We start from the raw sequence: 23,313 nt of genomic DNA, 5'->3' as shown, positions 1-23,313 counted from the left end.
TAGATATTCAAAAATTACTTTTTTTTTGGAAATTAAAAACTTAAAGAGTTAACGTGAAACTTGTTATAAGTCGGTAAAAATTATTGGGTATGCGGGGCTTAAAGTCTGTCGGGTACTTCCTGCACACCTGTATTAATAGGCACAGACGAAATGTTAAATTTATAGAGAACTAGCTGACGTGTAGGTACCCGGCGTTGCTGTGAGTTATTCTTTGGAGATAAAGGATATATTTATGATATATATATATATATATATTTATATATTTTTATATATATATATTTATATATATTTTTTTATATTTTTTATATTTTATATATATATTTTTTTTTATATTTTTATATTTTTATATATATATTTTTATATTTATATATATATATATATATATTTATTTATTTAAAGATATATTTATGTACATATACCATCGTCAACTGTTCTGTAGGCCTTTTTAAGATATACAATACCGTAGTAGATACATTTTTTTGATGTATCTCATAAGGTTTAGCCAGCGTTAACAATGTAGTGCCCGAAAACATATTTTTACGAGTTTAATTGTGATGTTTGGTAATAAGTTGGGTTTTCAAGCGATAGATGGCACCAGTCAAAGCTTACTCCAGAGTCCGACAGATGTCGCTAGAGTGTAGCAATTGCCTGTGGGATATTATTGCCAGACAACAAACTTTTAGAAACAGAGAATTACCAACCCTCGGGTAATGAACAGTGTAGCTAAATCCAGACTTATTTATTGTAAAGTAAATAAACGTAATTATAGTAAAAGAACCTTTTACTTTTCGCAAGAGTTCCCAATACTAAATCTGCAAGTAAAGCAGAGATATAACAATTATACAACATCGACTTTTCTCTACTTTCTATAAATATAATGTGAATGTATTATATATGTAAGCCTTCCAGAAGAAATTCTCTAAATTATTATGAAAATCTTATCAAAATCCGTTGCGTAGTTTTGAAGAACTAAGCGTACAGACAGATAGACGCGGATAGCGACTTTATTTCATAGTATTTAGAGACTAGCTGAAGGTTCGGGCGTTTGCCGAGTTTACTTGGAACGTCAGTCAAGTGTGCAAAATTTTATCAAAAAGTATCAAAAATTCTACTGGGGTGGTTTTTCTAAATCTCATGTAGACTTTCCTCGTGTTTTGAATGTCAAGTGTGCAAAAATTCATCAATCTCGAAATAAAACAATAGATTGGCATGCAAATCAAATCCATGCCGCAAACCACGGTACCTATATTATAAATATATTTTTAATAGTTATATTAAACATTTATTTTTCCAGTAAATTCCCCCGTGAAAGCTGCCAAGTCGGAGCTGCGGTGCCCTCCCGCCGCCAGCATACCCTTCGAGTTCTTCCCCTTGCCCTGCTCCACCCCGCAGGACTGCGGACTCATGGGGCCCACCTTCGTCTGCTGCAAGAGCGAGAGCCAGGGCAAGCGGTGCACCAAGGGGGTCAGGCGAGACAAGAAACAGAACGTGTAAGACGAATTGTGCAGACACTATTACATGCATAGTTAATACTACTTAATAATAATATCTCCTTGTAAATAGTGTTTCTTTACAGATAATATATTTGTAGTGTCACACGAAGCTATCTCTACAGCAGTAGGGGGGTCAGATCAATTGGAGAGCTGCCGCGGAATATCATTTAATTGTACGGGATTGACACGGGACCTTGACAGCTGACAGCGGCGTAGCGACTAAAAGAGATATTGGTGCTTTTGCGGGAGATCGGAAAACATAGTGGAAAATTGGGAGATCTCCCGATAAATCGGGAGCTTCGGGAACACGGAGTGTCATATGACATGTTAGTTGCTAGTATATTATATAGGTAGATACCTGAAAGAAACACTGCTTGTACATTTTGAATGGCTGATGGACGCGCGCTCAGGAATTTAATCAGGAGTATGTATCAAAATAGAGTTTTGTGGCGTTCTATCCGCTCTGCCTAACGGTACGGAAAAATGTCGTGATGGTTAATTAACTACATTAAAATATTAAGTCGTGAAAATTAAAAAAAAAAATCTTAATCACATATCACTTAGATAGATTACATCTAAGTCGTACATTTTCTTTGAAGATTCTTTTTCCGCGTCAATGTTTGACTGTAATAATAATAATAATTGCTGTTGTTTCGACAATAAAAATAACATTATTATTGCAGCGATAATATGTCGATGATAGGACAAGCGCAAAACCTGAAATCGACTTCCGTTCGTTTTCAGATCGAAAATTATGATTTTCCAGAACAAATCGTTTTCGTTTGGCGTTTTTACTGCGACAAGTGTTAATTAAAATTCAGCAATAAAAATACCAAATGAAAACCGTATATTCAGGAAAATTCTCGAAAATTGTTAGCAAAGACATGGTATATTTATGGCTAATGCTAAACGCTATCAAAATACTACCTACTCTTTTCTTGTGCCTTCTCTTATCGGAGATTGGCTATCAACAGGGAATCATCACCAGAGGCGGATTTGCAGTCTTGGCCGCCCTAGGCCCCAGAGCATGTAGCCGCCCCTTTCTCAGTACCCATCATAGGTGTGGCGAGGGCGGCTGCGGGGCGTGGGGGCGCGCTGTGTGCTGTGTGTGAACACGCTCTTGCATATCGCTATTTCGTACGTAGAATATTTAGGTACTTAGGAAGTAATTTCTTGTTATCATCTGTGACTTTTTTGTCACGATTGGCCGCCCCTAATATCTGGCCGCCCTAGGCCCGGGCCTACATAGGCCTAAGGGCAAATCCGCCTCTGATCATCACCCATATCATACATGCTGCAGCCTGGAATAATTCTGTGGAACTGCACTCAAACCAGTAATGAAGACCATGAAGCCACGAAGTACGGCATCTTTACATAAAACCATTAAATAAGTGTGTTTTTTCCACTTTTTTCACGTTTGAAATTAAAATATTCCAATTTTTTTCAAATAAAAGTCTATTTCAAATACAAAAATCTGAAAGGTAATTTTATCTAGTTTCTTAAAATTGAATTTATTTTTACGACATCTTCAAAAAGAAGAAATATCAACAACATTTAAAATAATTTGAAAATACTCCAAAATTCGATGAGAAATTCAAGCTTATACAACAGACAACCCCCTTTGGCTGTGTAAAGAATGTGTATATCTTTCCATTTACTCTTTTATCTCAGTTTATGTATTAGTAACGTTGATACATACCTACACTGTTGTTTATCATTTGAACAAAATTTTCACCACGTTTTTTAGTAACAGCGTAATCTTTAACTTTGGTACATTTACTCCTGACTAAGTGAACATTTTTCGCGACACATGTAGATTGATTATATAAAAATAAAGTGATGTAAACTAAGTTATTTGTCTTAGCAAACCAAGTAATGCCATCGCAAAGTCTGTGTCTCGACACAGGTTTACCCTAGTGAGACAGGCATCGAAAAACCACTTGTAAAAAACTTTATATAGATAAATAAATAAATAAATAAATAAAAAAGTGATAAAAAATTCTTCTAAAAAAAATAAATAAAAATAGATTAGGTACTTCATAACCTCACTTGGCCATAGACAAAAAAAAATCACCCAATAGTTTGTAGTTCTTTTTCAGATCATTCTTATCAGACACGGCGCCGTCAGGCCCGCCGTAAGAGACTGTGCTGGGCGTGCATTGCACTAGGGCGGCACGTTCAGTGGGGCGGCAAATACAGCGACCTCATCATGTTCAAACTCGCTCTCATTAATCAGTACAGCATTATGAATATTTTTTTATAATTATCCATAACGACGACATTTATTGGCATCTGTCGGAATTAAGATGCGAAACGTCTGTAGGTGTGAATTATGTAAGCAAAAGTAGGTACTTGAAGGGGCTTCTCCATGTTCCCGCGTTGAGTGAGGGAGCCGGGCATCAGGCTCCCATTTTACATATAAAATACGATAAATAAATGAAATTAAATAAAACAAAATAAATTAAATTAAAACGAAGTAAAATAAAATAACGAATAAATAATCCTTTGGTAATGAAATTTGGCCATATATTATGTGGTACGGTTGTGTATACGTAAATGTATATTATATTCCAGAAAGAAACAAAAGGACCTTGAAAACACCGGCCAGACTTTCCTGCAGTTGCTGCCCATCGTCACCACTGCCGCAGCGCCCACCAGCACTTCCACCACCACCAAAGCTACCACCACTACTACAACCACAACCACCACACCCAAACCAACCACCACCACGCAGAGGCCGACTACTGCCAAGCAAAGTCCCAAAACTACTACAGCGGTAAAAGGTAAACTTCTTAATCTATCGTGTGGTGAGGGACATCTATGTCTGCGAGCCAGTCAAGCGCCTCAGGAATCGCCCTGTGGACCTCATCAATCCCGCCGGGGAATGAGTGGAACAGTGGACCACATGTTCAGTGGTCTGCACCGCGCTGCATTCACACATCGCCAATTATAGCCAACTGTAGACGTAATTTAAAAATTAAACTTAAATTTAAGAAAGATAATCAATCGTTGTTACGAAATTGTAAATTTAACTAATCTTTAACGACTCTACTAGCAACTAGCAACCAAATCATTTTAAATTTACGAAATATAAGCGAAACACAGATTTTAGCTTTAAATCGCAAGCAAATTGAAAACGCATCTCTGCTACCATAATAGCTGGATCAGACGTTTCAATTTTTACAATTTTAATTGATTATCCCGTCACTTGAAAGCATATTGAAAAGTGTGAACCTTCTTTCAACAAATCAACAACATCTTTCTTGTTCAATTTTTGTCGTTCAGTAAAAGTTGATCAACTAAAACTGAAACCTCAGAACGAGGCACAACATAAATAATTAGAAGTAAATTCACTAAATGTTTTATAATGAACACCTCATTTTTTCCCAGCTTCCTCGAAGAGCCGACTGGATTAAGATAGATCAGGTATTTAGCAAAGCATGGTGTTCTCTCTTTCTAAAACTGTTTAAACAATATATATCACTGTAATACAAAATGAGTCCATGTCAGACTGGTAGAAATATCTCCCCAAAACTCGACCCGCGTTTGACATCTGGGAAATGTTACCAAAATTGCTCTAGGGGTTAAAACATGCAAATCAAAAGATGTATTTTCGTTTTGCGTTAGGTTAGGTCAGTAAGTTAGCAGATCTACAATTTTGATTTTGTTGCGATTTGTAGCTTAAGTTTATTTGTAGATCTTCAATGAAAATTTCTTTTGCTGTGCATAGCTGTTTTATTGTAGATCTTCAATGATGAAATGAAACTGTTTTACTGTGGATCTTCAGTGATGATATGAAACGGTTTTATCGTAGATCTTCAATTATGAAATGAAACTTTTTTATTGGTCTATTTTAAAATACGATAATTTTAGTTGGTTTTTATCTGTTTTCAGCAAAGAAAGCAGCCAACTCTGACGACATTGTGTGTCCAAAGCAGCTACCCTTCCAGTTCTTCGCCGTCCGCTGCGTGAAAAAGCACAGTGAGTGTAAGAAAAGCCTGGGACAGGACTTCTTGTGCTGCAACCAGGTCTGCGTCAGAGGCACCGAGGCTCCCCTCACTGAACAGACCCATCAACGTAAGATTCGGCTCTGTTTATTTGATGTAATTGATAATTATTCAATTTTTATTGGAACAACTTTTGAAGGATATACCCATAAATTCAATACATCATTGAAGAAGAAAATATTACTAATAAATATTAACGAAACATGAACACGACACAGAAAAATCAAATGTTGTATCAACTAAATAAAAATCGGATTTATTTGTCCTAGACACTATCTAGGTTAAAAACGAATTCTTTAGAACTTAATCATCATTCGAAAAGATAGCTGCCAAAATATAAGAAAAATTGTTGCAAGATAATATTGTTTTGTTTAAACGTGACGCTCGTTATATTCTACGCGTTCATAGATGGCGTTTACTAATTTATTTTATTAAAATACGCTTTTGCACGGTATTGCTTTACAATAACACGGAATACAGTTATAAGAAGACTATAATAACATACCTCAAACACAATAATCAATGTCAGGAATGATAATATTCTTCTGTATGGCTCCTTGATATCTTATAGTGTTAGCTAACATTTTTTTACGTCGCATTAATTCGTAGAATGCGTAACTCCCAAATGTAAAATTTTACAGGAGGCACAAAAAACCTCGTAGTGAAAAAAAATGAAAGACGGCTTATTCTTTTTATTTATGTTTCGAACATATAATATATTTGGAAATTTATTTTCAATCATTAAACTTTTGTAAGTTAAGGCTTTCTATTTCAAATCGGAGTTAGGAAGTTTACGTAAAAACCGAGAAAGGAGATACGCATTTTACAAAAGATACATACTTTTCTGCGAACAGTTTTATGAACAACCTAGCGGAAAATTTGGGAGATATGAATTTTACATTTACAAAATAAAACACAACAATGTATGTGTATGTCGAGGCAGTCTATTTAGATGCATTTTAATGATTTTAATGATGCGGAAGGTTATCGTTAAAGGAGTGGTAATCCTTTTCTAATGTCTGTTTTAAGTCTTGTAAATGCTGGTACTTTGATTAAATCTGACTCTCAAGTGAAATCTTCAAACTCTGGAGATCATTACAGATTCGGCGACGGTTTTGTGCTGGGTGAGATCTACACTGACCGGGAGTAGTCGTGTCAGAGATGATCGTTAAGTGACGCTTGGAGTTGATGAAGGAGATTGTAGAAAAATTTGATCTTACATTGTCGATCACCCTTGTTATCCTGTAGAAATAAAACTGATGTACTTACTAGGGTTTGCAAGACCCGGGCAAAAAGTAGCCATGACAGGAAACGTTGTGAAAGAGACTCCTCAGAGTGTGAAGATAGGTGGGAGAGACTTGAAAGTGGAACTTGTGAGCAAACATGTGCTTTAAGCGTAGAAACTCTCCATGCTCAGCATCACTTTGGAGTAAAGTGAACGCTTCATCTTGCCCGGCTGGTCGATCCCGAGGCGAGAAGAAAGGACGTCGATAGATGCGTGCGGTCCTGCGTACAATGCAGGACAATTGACCCTCCACCATCATCCCATGAAGCGGGTAATCTTAATGTTGTGACAACCTGGAGTCGCTTGGCAGTTGATGTTACTCATTTCGGTAGGAAATGTTTACTCACATTTATCGATTACGGTCCAAGTAGGTTTGCCGTGTGGCGGGAAATCGAGTCAGATAATGCAGCTTCGATTATCAGACATTTGGAAGAAGTGTTTCGGAAAAGAGGCCCGCCCAAAGTAGTTCTCATGGACAATGGTACTTCATTTTGTTCCTACAGTGTTACAGATAAGTGTAAGAGATGGAATGTTCGTCAAAGATTTTGCGCGGCATACCGACCAGCTGGAAACGGTATAGTTGAACGACATCATCAAACAATAAAGAGAACTAAAGCCAGAAGTGGAAGCGATCCCCTGCAGGCAGTGTTTCGGTACAATCTTTGGCTGCAAAAAGTCAGGATGATCGAGGTATTGCGCTGTCTAGTATAGTTCACACTTCCACACTCGTGGAGACACCCTTCTGCGCAAGTGAATATAGAAGAGGAAGTATTGACTGAGCTCTAAGTGGGCGATCTTCTTGCGGTTAAACCAGTAGATGGGAGATGCACATCGTGCATGGAAGGGTGACAGGACTTACTTCAGTCAACAACATCGAAGTAGATGACATACCAAGACATGTGCTTGACCCGCGGAAGATGCCTGACAGAGAACGGACTGTGTCTGAGGAGAGACGAGATGGAATTGCCGCACGTTCCACCGTAAATATTTTGGGTTTGTTTGAAGAGGACAGTGAAGAACCGGATCCGGATATCCATCAGGAGGAGATCCACTTGCAAAGAGATGGTGACCTTGAAGAAGAGATAATCACAGAACAAGGACCTATTAGGTATTTACGAAACCGCAGACGCACATAAAACAAGAGAGCTACGGCAGAGCGTCACACGGTGCAGAAGACGTCAGTTTAGACTACAGATACAAAACACTATTCGTGACTTCACAATTAGAATTAAGGTTACAAAATGTTCAAAATTGATTAATCAACTTATCTCAGTTAATTTCACGGTAAAACTATTACACCGTAAATAAATTTCCTCAGTCAAAAACACAACAAGCGTGCACGGCTCACCGGCCAATACTGAATTAAGGAGTTACGAAGTATTCGCGAGTAAAAATGGCACCATAATTTTACGCAGTTTTCTAATTTGTGTTTATCTAAAAGGTTAATTTTTTTTAAATTTTCGAGTTTTACTAGTCGATGCGGGTCTAATTTTAACACCAGATGGCATTAAAAGCGTATTTTCGAAAAGTTTGGAGTTACGCAGTCTACGAATTAATGCGACAATTATGTATTACTTTATTAAATTTTTTTTTTTTGTTTATATTTCTTTGGCATTCACTATATAACAATTTCTAGACATTTTTTGTTTTTAATGAGTTTTTATTATTCACAATGTACATTTGTTACGTATAATTTTTTTTATAAAATTAGCGACCGGTTTCGACACGTCCGTGTCATTAACTAGCTATTTTAAAACTAAATTTTTAAGTGCAGAAATATGGGGTTTTATTTAGTTTGGTTCTTTGGTGGGTGGGATTTGAGGGAGGGGGAGGGGGTTGAGAGGGAAACGGAGGGAGGAGTCAACATAACGGGGAACATTGTCAATAGAGGTGATTTGCAAGGTGCTATTATTTTATTTACTATATTAATGCTTGAATTAATTTTTTTGTTGATTTCTAATGTTTCTAATTTATTTATTTATTTATTTACACATATACGGCACAACACGTGCCATTAACATAATTGACATACATATAATAGTACAACAACATGAAGAATAACAGTATAAATGTTAGTAAAATTTAAGAAAATAGGTAAAAAGTAAGGTAATAAGTAGTGTATAAAAACTATAATGTATAAAAGTAAATTGTAAAGTGAATAGTTTAAAATATAAAGTATTAAAGTACAAACCATAATTTATTAGGAAAAAGTAAAAATAAAAATAAAAATTTAAAGATTGAAATAAAACAATAAAATGTACCAATAAGATACCTATCTCAAGGTACCGACAATGATTTAAATATAAAAAGTAATAAATCCTGGATTATGTTAACCGATATGATAAATTTTACAAGTACTTATGATTTCAAGTGCATTAATAGTTTTAGAAGTACTGGTAGGCATATTATGTTTACATGATGTATTTACGTGGTACTAGCAAACAAATTTAGTTTAACGCATCTTTTGTATGAAGACAGATTACCGGCAGCGTGATCAATATTAGCATATTCATTGCCTAAAATATGCAAGCGATTTATGGTTGAGTTTTGTTCTGCGTTCGTCATAGTATTGTCACAGTGGAAAGGTGTTTTGAGTCGCAAATGCGCACAAATTAAAATATTTATTAATGTTAGAATGTTTAAACTTAGTTTTATCCCGGTTGAAGCTATGGCCTGTATCTATCAAATGATTAGCGAACTCGGATAAATTATTATTTTTTAAACATAGTTCGTGTTCCCTAATTCTGGTTTTGAAATTTCTTGTAGTCATACCTACATACTGCGAGTTACAATCATTACACTCTAAAGTGTATATCCCATTTTTATCTAATTTATTTGAAACATCCTTGTTATTAATTAAGTTTTTTATTTTAGAATTAGTGTAAAAAGCTGTCGAAATATTAACTGGTAACATGTGGGATATTTGTAAGGATAAGTCGCCTGTATAAAGAAGTTTTTTATATATTAGATTTTTACTAGATTGAGTGTTATTATCTCCACTATAAACTATGAACTATGTTTAAAAAATAATAATTTCTCCGAGTTCGTTAATCATTTGATAGAGACAGGCCATAGCTTCAACCGGGATAAAACTAAGTTTAAACATTCTAACATTAATAAATATTTTAATTTGTGCGCATTAGAAACATTAGAAATCAACAAAAAAATTAATTCAAGCATTAATATAGTAAATAAAATAATAGCACCTTGCAAATCACCTCTATTGACAATGTTCCCCGTTATGTTGACTCCTCCCTCCGTTTCCCTCTCAACCCCCTCCCCCTCCCTCAAATTCCACCCACCAAAGAATCAAACTAAATAAAACCCCATATTTCTGCACTTAAGAATTTAGTTTTAAAATAGCTAGTTAATGACACGGACGTGTCGAAACCGGTCGCTAATTTTATAAAAAAATTAAAAAATTTATACGTAACAAATGTACATTGTGAATAATAAAAACTCATTAAAAACAAAAAAAATTATTTCTTATATTTCTTAATTGTTAATGCCAAGTTGCGATGCCTACTCAGCTATTCCAAGTACAATTAATTTTGTGGGTAACAATAGACTTACTACTGATTCAACTATTGTTACACTGGTATATACCTATTTCTTTTGAATTATGCATTGTCTTAAAGCACTTATAAATAACTGCATCACTTGCAATAGTATTTTTGTTTACACATTAATTGTTCTTTAATTTATTGCTATTATTATCCTGTTTATCACTGTACGCTTGTAATTCGATTATCACTGTATTGTAAAAGCCATTATATGGCATTTGAATAAATACATATTAAGACAAATGATTTGCGTCCGTACAAACGCAATATGAATAGGTATGTATAAACAGTTTTGTCTGTAAAAAAATAAATTCTTTTAAAGTCGGGAGGTTAAAGACGTGATTCCGGTAAAACAGAGATCCTGGGTTCGATTTCCAGTTGAGACCGTAACCAAATATGACGTTTAATAAATAGGTCCCAATGGTCGAGTGGTTTAAGACGCCTGTCCCGGTAAGACAAGAGATTCTGGGTTTGATTCCTAGTTTGTGACCTTTATCTTTTTATTTTTATGTCTGTTCTGTTCTGTTTTATGTTTCGTTTACTTTCATGTGCGGTGTAAAAGAGTTGGTGGAGGTCACAATGGGATGTTAAGGTATATTGGTAATCAAAAAAAGTTGTAGGTAGGTATTAATTAAAAATAATGTACCTAGCTAAAACAATCTTACACTACTTTCAGTAAAATAGCCGCCCTGGGCAACTGCTAAGGTTGTCTAGACCTAAATTCGGCCCTGCCAACTAGTGTATGTATATATTAATCTGGAACTGAAACACTGAGCTGATGAACACACCTAACCTAAACTAAACTAACGACTAGAATATTCTAAATAAGAGTGTACAAAAATGGTAGCATAATCGTGGCTTTAAAAAACACTAATAATGTTAACAATACTCTTTATAAATAAACAAATAACGATAACATGGTCACATACGAAAGCTCAGCTTAGTTATTTATTTATTTATTTTCACATATATGGCACAACATGTGCCATTCACATACTAAATTACAGAGAATAGTACAGCAACATAAGGAATGCAACAATATAAATGTAAGTATAACGGTATAATCAGTAAATAGTAGTACCTAAGATTAAAAGTATGAAAAAAAGAGATATAAATAAAATATAAGTAGCAATCTGTAGTATAGTATTAAGTCAAAGTAAGAAATTATGTGTAATAATATATATATTTACATGGGGGTACATCTTATATTTTATATCACATAATCATTTTTTTATTGTAAATGACGTAACATTACTTTTTTGAATAAAAATATAAATTGAATGTAAAGTAACATATTATAGGAATTTAATGAACCAATAAAATTTTATTACATCTACTAAAACTTTGTAATAAATTGCTTTTATAGGAAGTGCACTTTCTCCTTCCAGTTACTTAAGCCCCAGCACACCCAATTTACTACCAATTTATAACAAGTTTCTCGTCAACTCTTTAAGTTTTTAAGTTCCAAAAAAAAAGTTATTTTTGAAGATAATATGCCGAAACGTTAATTATATGAAATTCCCTCGATAGAAAAAAAATCTGAAAGTAAACTCCAAAAATTACTAAAAACACGTTTTGTTCTGTTATTTAATATGTTATAGGCATGAAAAAATTCACAGTGAATCTTTAAATGCAACTAAAGAATTCGTCGACAGATTTTTGCTTTATTTTAAAATGTTTTATGATTTATTAAATATTTTCACCATTTTCGCTTAATTATTATCATTTTTTTAATATTAGCACGCTCCCTCTAACATTCGTGGTGTTATATAAATTAATAGTACAAAATATATTTATAATTGCAAACGCACCAAAGAAGAAACTGGTTCTTGTGCTTGGTGAGCAAGTTACACTAATTATAAGGAAAATAGAATAACATTATGCAATAGGTAAGTGTACGGGTGTCCGGGGGGTATAGTGCATTAACTTCAGGGGGTGATTCTATATGATTTTAGAAGTAGAAAAGAAAAGTAACTTTTTTCGAAATTCAAACGTTTTAAGGTAGTTTTTAGGTAAAAAAGTTGAATTGTTTGCATGAGAAAATAAATATTCTTCTATGGAAAAATATTTTAGTATTTGAAAAAAAAGTTGGAATTTCGAAAAAGTTATTTATCTTATTTACTTCTAACATCATGTAGAATCACCTCCCGAAGTTAGTGCACTTTACCCCCGGACACCTCATATATAATAGGAACAATTGAATCTTCTGGATCATCTATACGTGTAGGTGTACATATATAGGATTCTGTTACATATTAAATATTGAGCAATTGAGAGACTAATTAGAAACATCTAAATAAAGTAGAGATGAATATAGACTGATAATAAATATAAAGAAAGGGAAAAACAGGCAATTATTTAGTAAATTATTCCTGACAAGTATAACTTCAGTTTGAGTTTCAGTTTGTTGATTTAATTTCTTTATTTCAATGGGAAATTTAAATGTTCTTTTAATTTCTTTATTTCAATCGTAAATTTAATCGTTCTTTTAATTTCTTTATTTCAAAGACTGGTTGAAATACTTTATTCCTAAAATGATATAATTGTTTGGCATTAGTTTGGTATTAAATTTTGGTATTTTGATGTTATATTGATATCTTTTTGATAGGCGGGTTTCAAAGTTTTTGATGATATTATATTTGTAAAATTGGATAATTGCTTTTTTCTTGAAGATATCCTCTACTCGAGGCACCCCGAAATCTGCGAATAGCGTTTCTGTTGGAAATGTGAAGGGTTTCTTTAGAATTGCGATTATGATTAGCTTTGATCGGGGTTAGAATATTGTTGTATGACCCCCCATCCAATAATTCCATATTGAATTAATGGCTGGATTTCGTATTTACATTTCTCCCTTTCAAACATCTTTGAACGCTTACTACGGGGCCTTAACAACAATTTTATAAAGCTAAACCAAATTTCCATTAAGTTATAATTAATCTATATTTTTTTGAATTCCAGCAATTCTCGGTGTGATTCCTCGTGACTGTCCTGTGGAGCCGTTTGGTGAGCTCTTGTTTGAGACCCAGACCTGCGAGACTGATGCGGAATGCTGGCCGAGGATATGCTGCCCTGATGGCAAAAAGAGGTACTGCAAGACGGCCATGGCGAGACTTGACCTGGTGCCTGCTACAAAGCGATTTAATGGCCGTGAGTAATTCATCACTCAGTTTATTTTATGTTAAAATCTAGCGCAAACCTTTTCTTGTTGGCAGTAATGTTGTGGGTTCCCATCAAAGGCATCGTAGACGAGAATTGGCATTACTTCACCCTCTTCATATTTCCTACTATTGGTGATTTCCACTTCCAACAGGTACATGTCTCCATGGGCATTTTGCAACATGTAGAATAATATACACACTTATGTGCAGAATTCACACAGATCCGCCCGTGTATTATGCGAAAGACAGATCGGCTCGCTCCGTCTGTCCGTCACAAGTCGATCTGTGTATAAATGTACGCAGCGGATCGGCTCGCCGAGTATGTCCATGAGCAAGAGACCTCATTCAGTGATGATACGCCCAAAAATATTTTTCCCCAAATTTCAGAATAAGTTTGTATCACGTATTAAATTCCCTCTGAATATTATTATATCCTTGGAGGGAGGGGAGCGGTTTAGTTTTAGGTTATAGATAATTGGAAAGTTTCCATAAATTTCCCCAGATTGGCTTGAGAATTTTGACTACATAACAAAAATTTTAATATTATCCTAGATTTTTTTCTTTTTCACTTTAAGGCGATGTGATATTCCAGATGTCCTTCGAATTCGGAAGGGGCGCGGCCTATTGGCATGGGTAATATAAAACTTAAGAACCAATAAGAGAAAGCCGAACCCCAGACTTATATTTGCCCCTTATTTGCCCAATTACGCCCATAAACGCACACTGGTAAAATTTGTCAAAAATTCGGTATAATATAATATCGGCGTAATGCATATAACTCTTCCATTTATCAAATTTTACAGGAGGCACAAAAAACTGTTTTTTAAACTCTTCGTTTTTTTATGCGACATCTCACAAAAGCGCCTCTGTCTGTACAGATATATTTATATGTGTTGTATGGTATATATATGTTGTATAGTATATATATATTTATATCGCCACTGGTTGGGCAGGGTTGCGGGGCGGATTAAGGAAGAGGTTCAAGGAAGGGTTTTATTAATGCGGGTCTTGAAGAAAGAAATGTACTTAAAATTTGTACAGTTTTTTGTAATAAAATTATGCAACAATTTTTAAATATTTTTTTATTAAGTAAATTTTTAGGTGGGTCCTAATATATAAGGTAGGTTATCTATACCAACATAATAGAAATAACATTCCAATAACATCACAGTAATGTTTTACAATACAGAATTAGAATCATTCGCTTTGGTTGGAAGAGAAGTGTTCATTAATGCAAACATTTTGTTGACAGTTAAATAATGGACGGAATGTAGCGAAACCGTGTTTTAAGGAGATGCACTACGTCGTGTAATATTTTAAATTGAGCCGCTATCAATAACAACCCTTACTTAGATGGCGATAAGGTTAAAATTCCCGCTTAACACCACCCGCCGGTTTTGATTTATGCAAGAAAAAAACATGGCCAAAAAGTGCCCTTTATTTTATTTTGTGGATGTTCAGGCATAAATATCAAAATTTTTTTTGATCATTTTATAAATAACTTAATTTACCACATTATACAATAATGTGGAAACTCTCTGTTGAATGTATGGTTTGGTTACTCTACATGCTGCTAAATATCTAAACAATTAGTATCTCACCACAAACGAATGATTTTCGAAATCCGTGTCATCTGTCTCCTCGAAACAAGAGCTTCGTTTTTGATTGAGTTTTCGTTGCGGTGGCATATTCCCTCTGGCACAATCGTTCTGCAATTAAAAATATATTTTATGACTTTTGCATGCATTTCATATTTTTATTTAAAAAAATATTACAAGTTATGTACATACTACTTTAAATAGTAAACACTTTAAAAAAACTTAAATAATATCAATATAAAAGAACCCTAAACTATGTTGTTCCTATTAAATTAACTATCAATGAACATTCAAAATAATTCCTAAATAAACTTTAATAAAAAATAACGTTACGATACATAACTCTACGAATCTATTGATATAACTGTTAAATTATACTCACGCTGTTAATTTAACCAATTGATTTTTTTTAAAGAAATACAATATTCACGGGTTACGAATATCCTGACAATATTTGAAAATCTCCTACTACCACCACAGTGAGCCAAAACGAGTCGTGAGTGAGGACTTGTTGATCCGGCCGAGGAATTGTACACGGGATGGCTGACCGGTCATTTAGTCTAACTGTTAATTCATAATAATGGTAGAAGTCTTATCACTCTGTACTTTCCTCTCGAGCGATAAGCCGACAATAGGCTAAGGCAATTAAAATCCCAGGTAATAAACCACTTAACCGTAAGCATGCATCTTTGCTAAATGGTTCTAGGTTATTCCAGTAATTTTTTAAGTAAACATTGATGATATATGGAAAATCGGCAATTATAAAAGCTTAAATAAATATAGAGTCAATAACACGAAAGCTAGATTTTTTTTAATTTTTTTATCATTATTCCGTTTATTTCTGTATTATAATTAATATAGTTCACTCACCACAAGAGAATGATTTTCGAGATCCAAGTATTCTGTGTCCTCGAATAACGAGCTTCGCTTTTGATTCAGATTCTGTGTCTTGATCTGCAATTAGAAAGAAATTTCAATACTTGTGCATATATTTCACATCTCTATACATAATATTGTATTTACGGTGCCCCAATTAAATTTACTAATAATAACTTCGATTGCTTGAAATTCGTTGGGACAACATAGGCAAACATCGATATTTATATAATATATAAATAAATGAAAATAACCAAATTTAACTTTCATTTAGTATTCATCAATAGCTTAGCAGTAAAAACCTACTCTTTGGGCTGTAGTTTTGGTTTAAATAAGAATTTATATTTGATCATTTCCTCGGAAAGTAGGAATTTGGCAATAAAAGTTATTTAAAAACATAAATCTTCTCCAAAACGTGAAAATCGTTTTCATTTAATTTATACGGAAAATGAAACGAATAAATAATTACTAAATAATTTACAATTTCGTTAAATTTCACCACTGTGCGTCGCTTTGGTACGCAAAAGCCCGCGAGATTTAAAATTGGTAAACACTCGTTGTTTTGTTCAGCTGCGTTATTTACAAATTTTTGGCAAAGACATTATTGCATGGTTGTTTTCCAAATAGTATTATCATATAAATCGACTAAATTAATAAATTACAATACCTAATTATAGTTAGGAATAAGGTGTAAAAAAAATACTTACTTGTACATTTTCATTGACAGATAAAGAACCCTCGGAAACAGCAGTATTTTTTAATTGTTTTTTTACGGAAAGATTACGTAGAGGCCTGTAAAAAAATTTAGATACATTACATTACAAAAGACCCTGCATACATTGAAAAAATAAAAAAATAATTCCAATTCCATGAGTATATCTTACCTAATAGTCTAATCGTGTTCGATAATCGATGATGACCGATTTATAATAATTTTTTTGTATATTTAAATAACGATTGTAACTTATTTTATCGTGCGTTCATTTGCAATGTATATTTGTTATTATTCTTTATGTATATCTGTTTGATTTGTAAACATAACGTAAAATAAACAAATATTTCATATTATATTATTGTTTCTAGGTATAGCTATGAAAAAAAATATTTTAACTTACCCAAACATTCCAGCATGTTTTTTATTTCTTTTTAGGCCACTGAGCGTACCCTGTTTTTTAATGTCTTTCCTCCCCATTGTATAAAACTAGGAATTTAAAAAAAAAACGATTACACGTAAACTGATTTTAGTTGAAAATTTTCAGAGAACAGAGCGGCACTAAGATAAAGAACGTCCTTATAGCGCCAGCGCTGGGCGTTAACTGAATACAAAAGCGCCTAACCCTTACGTAGACGGCATAGAGTTTATTTCACAATGGCAAATTCAATGTTTACCTCCCCGAAAATCGATCAATATTCGTGTAAAAATGAACAACGCGAAAATGCATATTTTGTTTATTTTGTGAAGTTCTGGTACATATATGAAAATTTCCTTCGATTATCAAATAAAAAAATGAATTTCCCACATTATACAATAAAAAAAATATCCGAAAATGGGTTTGTAAATGGGATATTTTGCACTGGACAGTTTTTTTTAGGCCTGATACTTTATTTTTTTCTAGGCTTATAAAAGGTCTTATCAAAAAAATGATCGATTGCTGACAAGCCCAAGATGTGTTCTACTTGCAGTATTTAATTAAAGCATCTGTAGTATTTCTAAGCAATCAAATTTTCAAACCAAAAACATCTGATTTTGCATTACTTGGTATTGGATCGCCTTAATCTAAGAAATTTCTTTTCCCCCTAGATCTGGGGAAATTTCCCTAGACACAACATCGCTCTACCAGATGCTTGCCCTCGAATGTCCAAGTGTGTCGAGCCGATGCGCCGAGCAATTCCGTTTGTGAATTCAGCAGTTTAGTTCCCCTAAGCACTCAGGCCATCAGCTCATTGTATAGTCTCCTATGTGAGTGGTATATCTATGGTCTCCTATGTTTCACTATATTCCTTTAACAGCAGCCCAGTCTGTTTAAGTTAATAATAAGTATCTGTATAAACCACAGTTATCGTTATCATTGTGTGTTTGATGTTTCCTTGTTGCACAACATCGATTCCCAGGTTTCTGAGCCTTATTCCCATAAAAGTGCGAAATTGGCACCGTAGATGAGTATTGGCGTCAATTCATCCTGTTCATATTATATCCTATAGCAGCTATTGGGGCTTTCCACTCCCGACAGGTGCGTATGCCTCCGGAGGTGGCATCAGTGATTTGTTATATTTAGCCAAACATAATAGAATTAAATGGAGATTTGGCATGAAAACGCGCAGACTGTCGCCGAGCTACAACTAAACCACACCTGTCAAAGCGACAGAACCAATGAAAGTTATGCGCTTGGGTCTTGGTAGAAATAAATGCGAGGCACCACTGTGCATAGGTGCGATTTGCAGTAGTATGGGTGAATGATGTTGGTGACACTTTTGTGCACACGGTTTCATAACAATGGTTCATGATCGATCTCCCTTGTTCCTATTATTCATATAAATGAATTACGTCTAGCTATTTATTGTTATTTGCAGCCTTAACTAACATGGCCAGCTACGTCCAGTGCTCACCCCCTCCACCCAAGGGGCTGGACCTGTTCCCCCGGCCCTGTTCCAGCACCCTGGACTGCTTCCCCAACTTATGTTGCCAGGAGGGAGGGAACAAGTTTTGCCGACCAGCCAAGAAGTCCATCGTCGCATTCATTGCCGGGGTAAACAACTGATGAAATTATTGTGCAGTTCAGCTTGGAGGTATTCCATTTTAACAAATTTGATGAAATATAGATCATAAAATGTACAGGTGCAAAAAAATAATTTGTCGTAATATTGTGAAGCAATACCTTGACCAAAAAATATTTTAATAAAATAAATTAATTAACGTCATTTATGTAACGTAGAATATAACGAGTATCACGTTTAACCAACTCACAAATAACGGACTCTGAAATCGTGAAAAATTAGATTCTCTAACGGTCTCTATCTTATAATTTAGAACATAAATAAATAAAGTAGCACATATCTGTACTAGACGTTTGCTGTACCTTTTGATTAAAATATTAATTTACAAACATTTTTGCCTTAAATCCAAATTTAAGTTTTCTATGAAAAGGGCCGCATGACCGTTCTTCTTAAGTTGTTGTTTCCTGCTTCGTCCTCAAATAACCATAAATAAAAAACTTTTCTTCATTATTCCAAAATTCTTTGCGGAGTAGTTGAAACTCTTCAAGAGTACTTATAGATGGATTATCAACATTATCCAGCAAACAAGTTCGAGACTTTAAAATTAAATTCTCTTCAGGAAGTAGCTTTCTAGTTAGTTTTGAGGGTGACATCGTTCTTCTGACATGACCATTCCCTAATGTGAACTGATTTTGCACCCAAGCACTGATGCAATTTAGCAATGTGTTCCTAGTAGATATCAAAACACTCCGGCGTAACTCCAGCCTTCCATCTAATTGTAGATCCTCGAGCATAGCTTTCTTATTACTATTCTTAAATCCAGAGGTGTCGGGTTCTAAACCAGACATGTGCAAATAAATTTGTGAGCCTGATAGAACCATTGTGTATATAGAATATTTATTGCATTACAAAGGCTGCTAGTTGATTGTCTACAACGAAATAAGAAAGAATAGCATTGTTATTCGAAACACTAGCTGTACCCAGCCACGGATCGCTGTGGCAGTCTATCTGCGCAGATAGAGAAACAATAGCATGTTACTTTTACGTCCAACAAATGGAGCTGTTTTTCAACAAAAGCATGATTGTCCAACAGATGGCGCTGTTTTTCTGAAAAGCATGTATTCGAATGCAACATTGTATAAAAATTTCAAAGATGAACTTTCGGAGATTTAAGATTTTTAACAAATGAAATTTTTTATTTATACCGATAGAATCTACCCCACAATAACCTATTTGAACAAATACAATAAAAAGCTTATCAAATTCGTAATCCTTATCAATGCAACAAAGTAATTACATATTCCGTTGATATGACTCCTGCACTGTTTACTTATGATTTCAGAGAGTTGGATCCGGTCTCAACACATTCCAACGGAACCTGCTGAAGAGGGAGACGTGAGGAATGAAAGACAGATTCAGCTGACAACTACTTTAATATAAATATGCAATCATTTTTGGAAATGTACATTTCAATATAAGCATAAAGTGTACAGATGATAATGGCCCATTTATGTTAAGGCGGCTACCAGCCCCAGGTAGAAAATTTAATCCAGCTGTAAAGAAAGAAACAAATGGTTAATAACGTTAAAAAAAAATACTTTGAAGTTTGCTGAATATTTTTCTGCAAGATCTTTATTACGTGTAAGAGTAAGCAAGAATGACTGAATTGTAAATAAGTTTGCTTTTTCCTAAATAAATTTTTATTATTTTTTCATTCCATTAAAATATATTTTGTTAGTCTAGTCTATTTATCTTTTTGTATTACTGAGTGCTCACTGTATAAAATGGCATTATTTGATAAATAAAAATTATAAAACAACATTAATGTAATAATTTATTCATGAACAACTTATCAATATTAGCAATATCATAAATATTTGGAATTTAAATTATTGCTATATGATTGGCATCGAGTAAGGTTAATAATAACAAAACAAATATTGTACACAAAATTACAGTAAAAAAACAAATGCGAAAAGGGACTGCTCACTCATTTATATATAAATAGTCTAACCTTGTGCCCATTATATGACTGAAATAAGTTGAGGGATAAGTTTTAAATATTCCACGTAAATAAAAACTTTTGTATTCGATTTTTGGTATCGGAACAGCATTGAAGGCTGTGCAGAACATCGAAATGAATAGATTCACTATAGCGAGCTTTGTGGGAAACAGGTCAGCAATACTTAACAGCCTGTTAAGACTAATTACTCGCACTTTAACAAATTAAATTTTAAACTAAGAGCATCTGATTGGTATTGTACCATAATGCAAAAAAACTTAACTTCTTGGCATCTAAAACATTTAAAATACAATATTATCTCAATTCATAATTCAATTGCCTAAAAATTCTTGTTGGCCCAACGTGTGAATGGTGTTGACGCCAAATTGTTGTGTGCATGAAAACTGACAATAATCAGGTTAGCCAGCCAACACGTGCAACGGCCAGTGTGTAATGGGGGCTTTAGGTATAAAATGACAGTGATATTGAAAACATGTCGGATCATTTTTCGATTTTCAACCACAAACAAGTAAACACTATTTAGGTAAAATTTTATCTAACCAACGCACTTTTAATAGGTACAGATTATTAGGAAATTACACTTCATTTAAACTTAATCACTACAAGAAACAATTATTTCGTCGGAAGAGATGGTAAAAGATTTTTTTTTTTCAAACAAAGTTCAAAATATCCTTTATAAAACTATACATTTTCCACGATTTTTGTATGGTTTTAATTTTTGCCAAAGCTTTGTTTCAATCTAAATACGCATCAATTACTTACTTAACCCAAACTAATACGCTATAATGAGCATGTAAATAAAAGTGTGGCGATTAGAAAAATAATCACCAATTTTATCAGACATATGACAAAGAGAGCAACATAACATTGGAGAAAAGGCAGTTAACAAAATGGGTGACCTTCAGTTGAAATAAAATGGTGACTTACTTTCTTAAATCCAATCTTGTTGGAGTATTCTCTGAAGCACTGTCTGCAAAGGTTCAGTCCATATTTGCGGATGAGTCCATGCTTGTTGGAGCAGGCACGGCTACAGCACAGAACAAAAAAATAAACAAATGATTAAAAGCACAATATTAAAAATAATAAAGATATCCTTAGCTAAAATAATAGGTTTGTATTCAATTTTTGGTATCAGAACAGCATTAAAGACTGTGCAGAACATCGAAACGAATAGTTTCACTATAGCGAGCTTTGTGGGAAACAGGTCGGCAATACTTAACAGCCTGTTAAGACTAATTACTCGCATATTAAAAAAAGTATTCGACAACTGAATACAATTCAATAATTCTTATTAACTACCCAACAAAAAATTGCAGTTTCTACAATAAGGCCAATGTTATAAGCGAGTCGAGTTAAGTTTACTTCATAGAAAAATATTATAGACATTGTGACGTCAAAGAGCTAAACACCGGCCATGCGCAAGTACACACTGACAGGCGAAATTGAGGTTATGTTTTCTTGTAAACATTTCCGTACAAAGATTAAGTTTAGAGACAGAAATTTTATGTAAAAAATTAAGAAAAATCAACTTCCGAGTAGGTAGGTTTCTATTTAGTTTACTCAAGATGCACTAGACATGTAAATATTCAGCAGAGGATCACTAATGGAAGACCACGTTGAAGAAATTTACCACGGGGTTCGCCTGTCAAAGAAGTCCCAAATGAGGTAGCAGTGTGGATTTGCGGTATTTTTTAGGACTAAATTAATAATTGACTTACCAAGACCGTGATCCTGGACCAAACTTGCGGGGGTGAGAAAACCAGATATTTTCGTGGCCCATGATGCGACCGTTTTTCGCAAACGCACGGCGTGAAAGGAAGTCTAGTTAAAGATGGCGGTTGCGGAAATGTCACTTGAATGCTGCCAGTACCGTCAAACTTTGTTTCCGCACATTTATTTAATATAATATCACAAGAAATGCGGGGTAATCTTCATCAACATTTTTTATCGAAGAATTGAATTTACTATAATATAAAATGATAAAAACGGCATAACACGGTGATCTTATTTTTGGCAGCTAAATTCATAGTTCAAAGTATCACAGTTCCTGATAGAAATGACGAAACGAACTTAAAAGAGTCGCAACGACCTAAAAATTCCAGTTACAAATCTATGCAAATTTAGGAAAAAGATAAATTGCGTATTATTGCCTGTTGCCGAAAAATTGTCTTTGCAGTCAATATTATTTAATCTCTTCGAGATTGCCGTAATTTAAAATACAAATTCACCAAACACAATCTTCTTTATAACTCCACCAAACTTGAACGGTAGCAGTAGCCGATCTAACTCACCACTAAAGGGGCAATACTTCAACAAGAATAGGCAATACACGATAATCAATCAACAATCTTGATCTACAATGCGGAAATATCTTGGCAGCAAGAAATTTTCGTCAAAAATTACTCGTTTACCAGAGCCTTTAGAAACAGATTTTCTGTTTTACAGTGAAGATTAAATTATAATAAAATAAACACTTTCCACTTCATCTGTTGAATGATTTTCTTTATTAATCCTCATTAACGTTAGACTCTGCCGCATGTACACTTTGGAGCGGTGGTACTACGCACCACTCCAGGCATAAATATACCACTCTTC

The 23,313-nt window shown here is 34.1% G+C and overlaps 3 protein-coding genes across 3 annotated transcripts; 1 reads left to right on the top strand and 2 right to left on the bottom strand.

Annotated features, from left to right (window-relative positions):
* Positions 1–554: 554 nt before the first annotated feature.
* On the top strand, positions 555–20,122 carry LOC149416617 (uncharacterized). Its single transcript, XM_089641287.1, has 7 exons — positions 555–561; positions 1,295–1,490; positions 4,068–4,276; positions 5,388–5,570; positions 13,307–13,495; positions 18,552–18,727; positions 20,038–20,122. The coding sequence occupies exons 1-7, from the start codon at positions 555–557 to the stop codon at positions 20,092–20,094; spliced, it is 1,017 nt and encodes a 338-aa protein (XP_089497413.1). The 3' UTR covers positions 20,095–20,122.
* Positions 15,069–17,359, bottom strand: LOC149416618 (uncharacterized). Its single transcript, XM_089640834.1, has 4 exons — positions 17,096–17,359; positions 16,688–16,772; positions 15,975–16,058; positions 15,069–15,215 (listed from the first exon to the last, which is right to left on the bottom strand). Exons 1-4 carry the CDS (start codon positions 17,170–17,172, stop codon positions 15,096–15,098), a joined length of 366 nt encoding a protein of 121 aa, XP_089496960.1. The 5' UTR covers positions 17,173–17,359; the 3' UTR covers positions 15,069–15,095.
* Positions 20,110–22,596, bottom strand: RpS29 (ribosomal protein S29). Its single transcript, XM_089640835.1, has 3 exons — positions 22,437–22,596; positions 21,646–21,745; positions 20,110–20,248 (listed from the first exon to the last, which is right to left on the bottom strand). Exons 1-3 carry the CDS (start codon positions 22,496–22,498, stop codon positions 20,240–20,242), a joined length of 171 nt encoding a protein of 56 aa, XP_089496961.1. The 5' UTR covers positions 22,499–22,596; the 3' UTR covers positions 20,110–20,239.
* Between the last annotated feature and the right edge of the window lie 717 nt (positions 22,597–23,313).

This window comes from Hesperophylax consimilis, chromosome 16, assembly GCF_061612785.1.
Source record: "Hesperophylax consimilis isolate HC1 chromosome 16, BYU_Hcon_1.0, whole genome shotgun sequence".
NCBI classification, from domain to species: Eukaryota; Metazoa; Arthropoda; class Insecta; order Trichoptera; family Limnephilidae; genus Hesperophylax; species Hesperophylax consimilis.
Note: the sequence above shows the minus strand (reverse complement) of the source record. Positions and strands in the feature narration are given on the sequence as shown.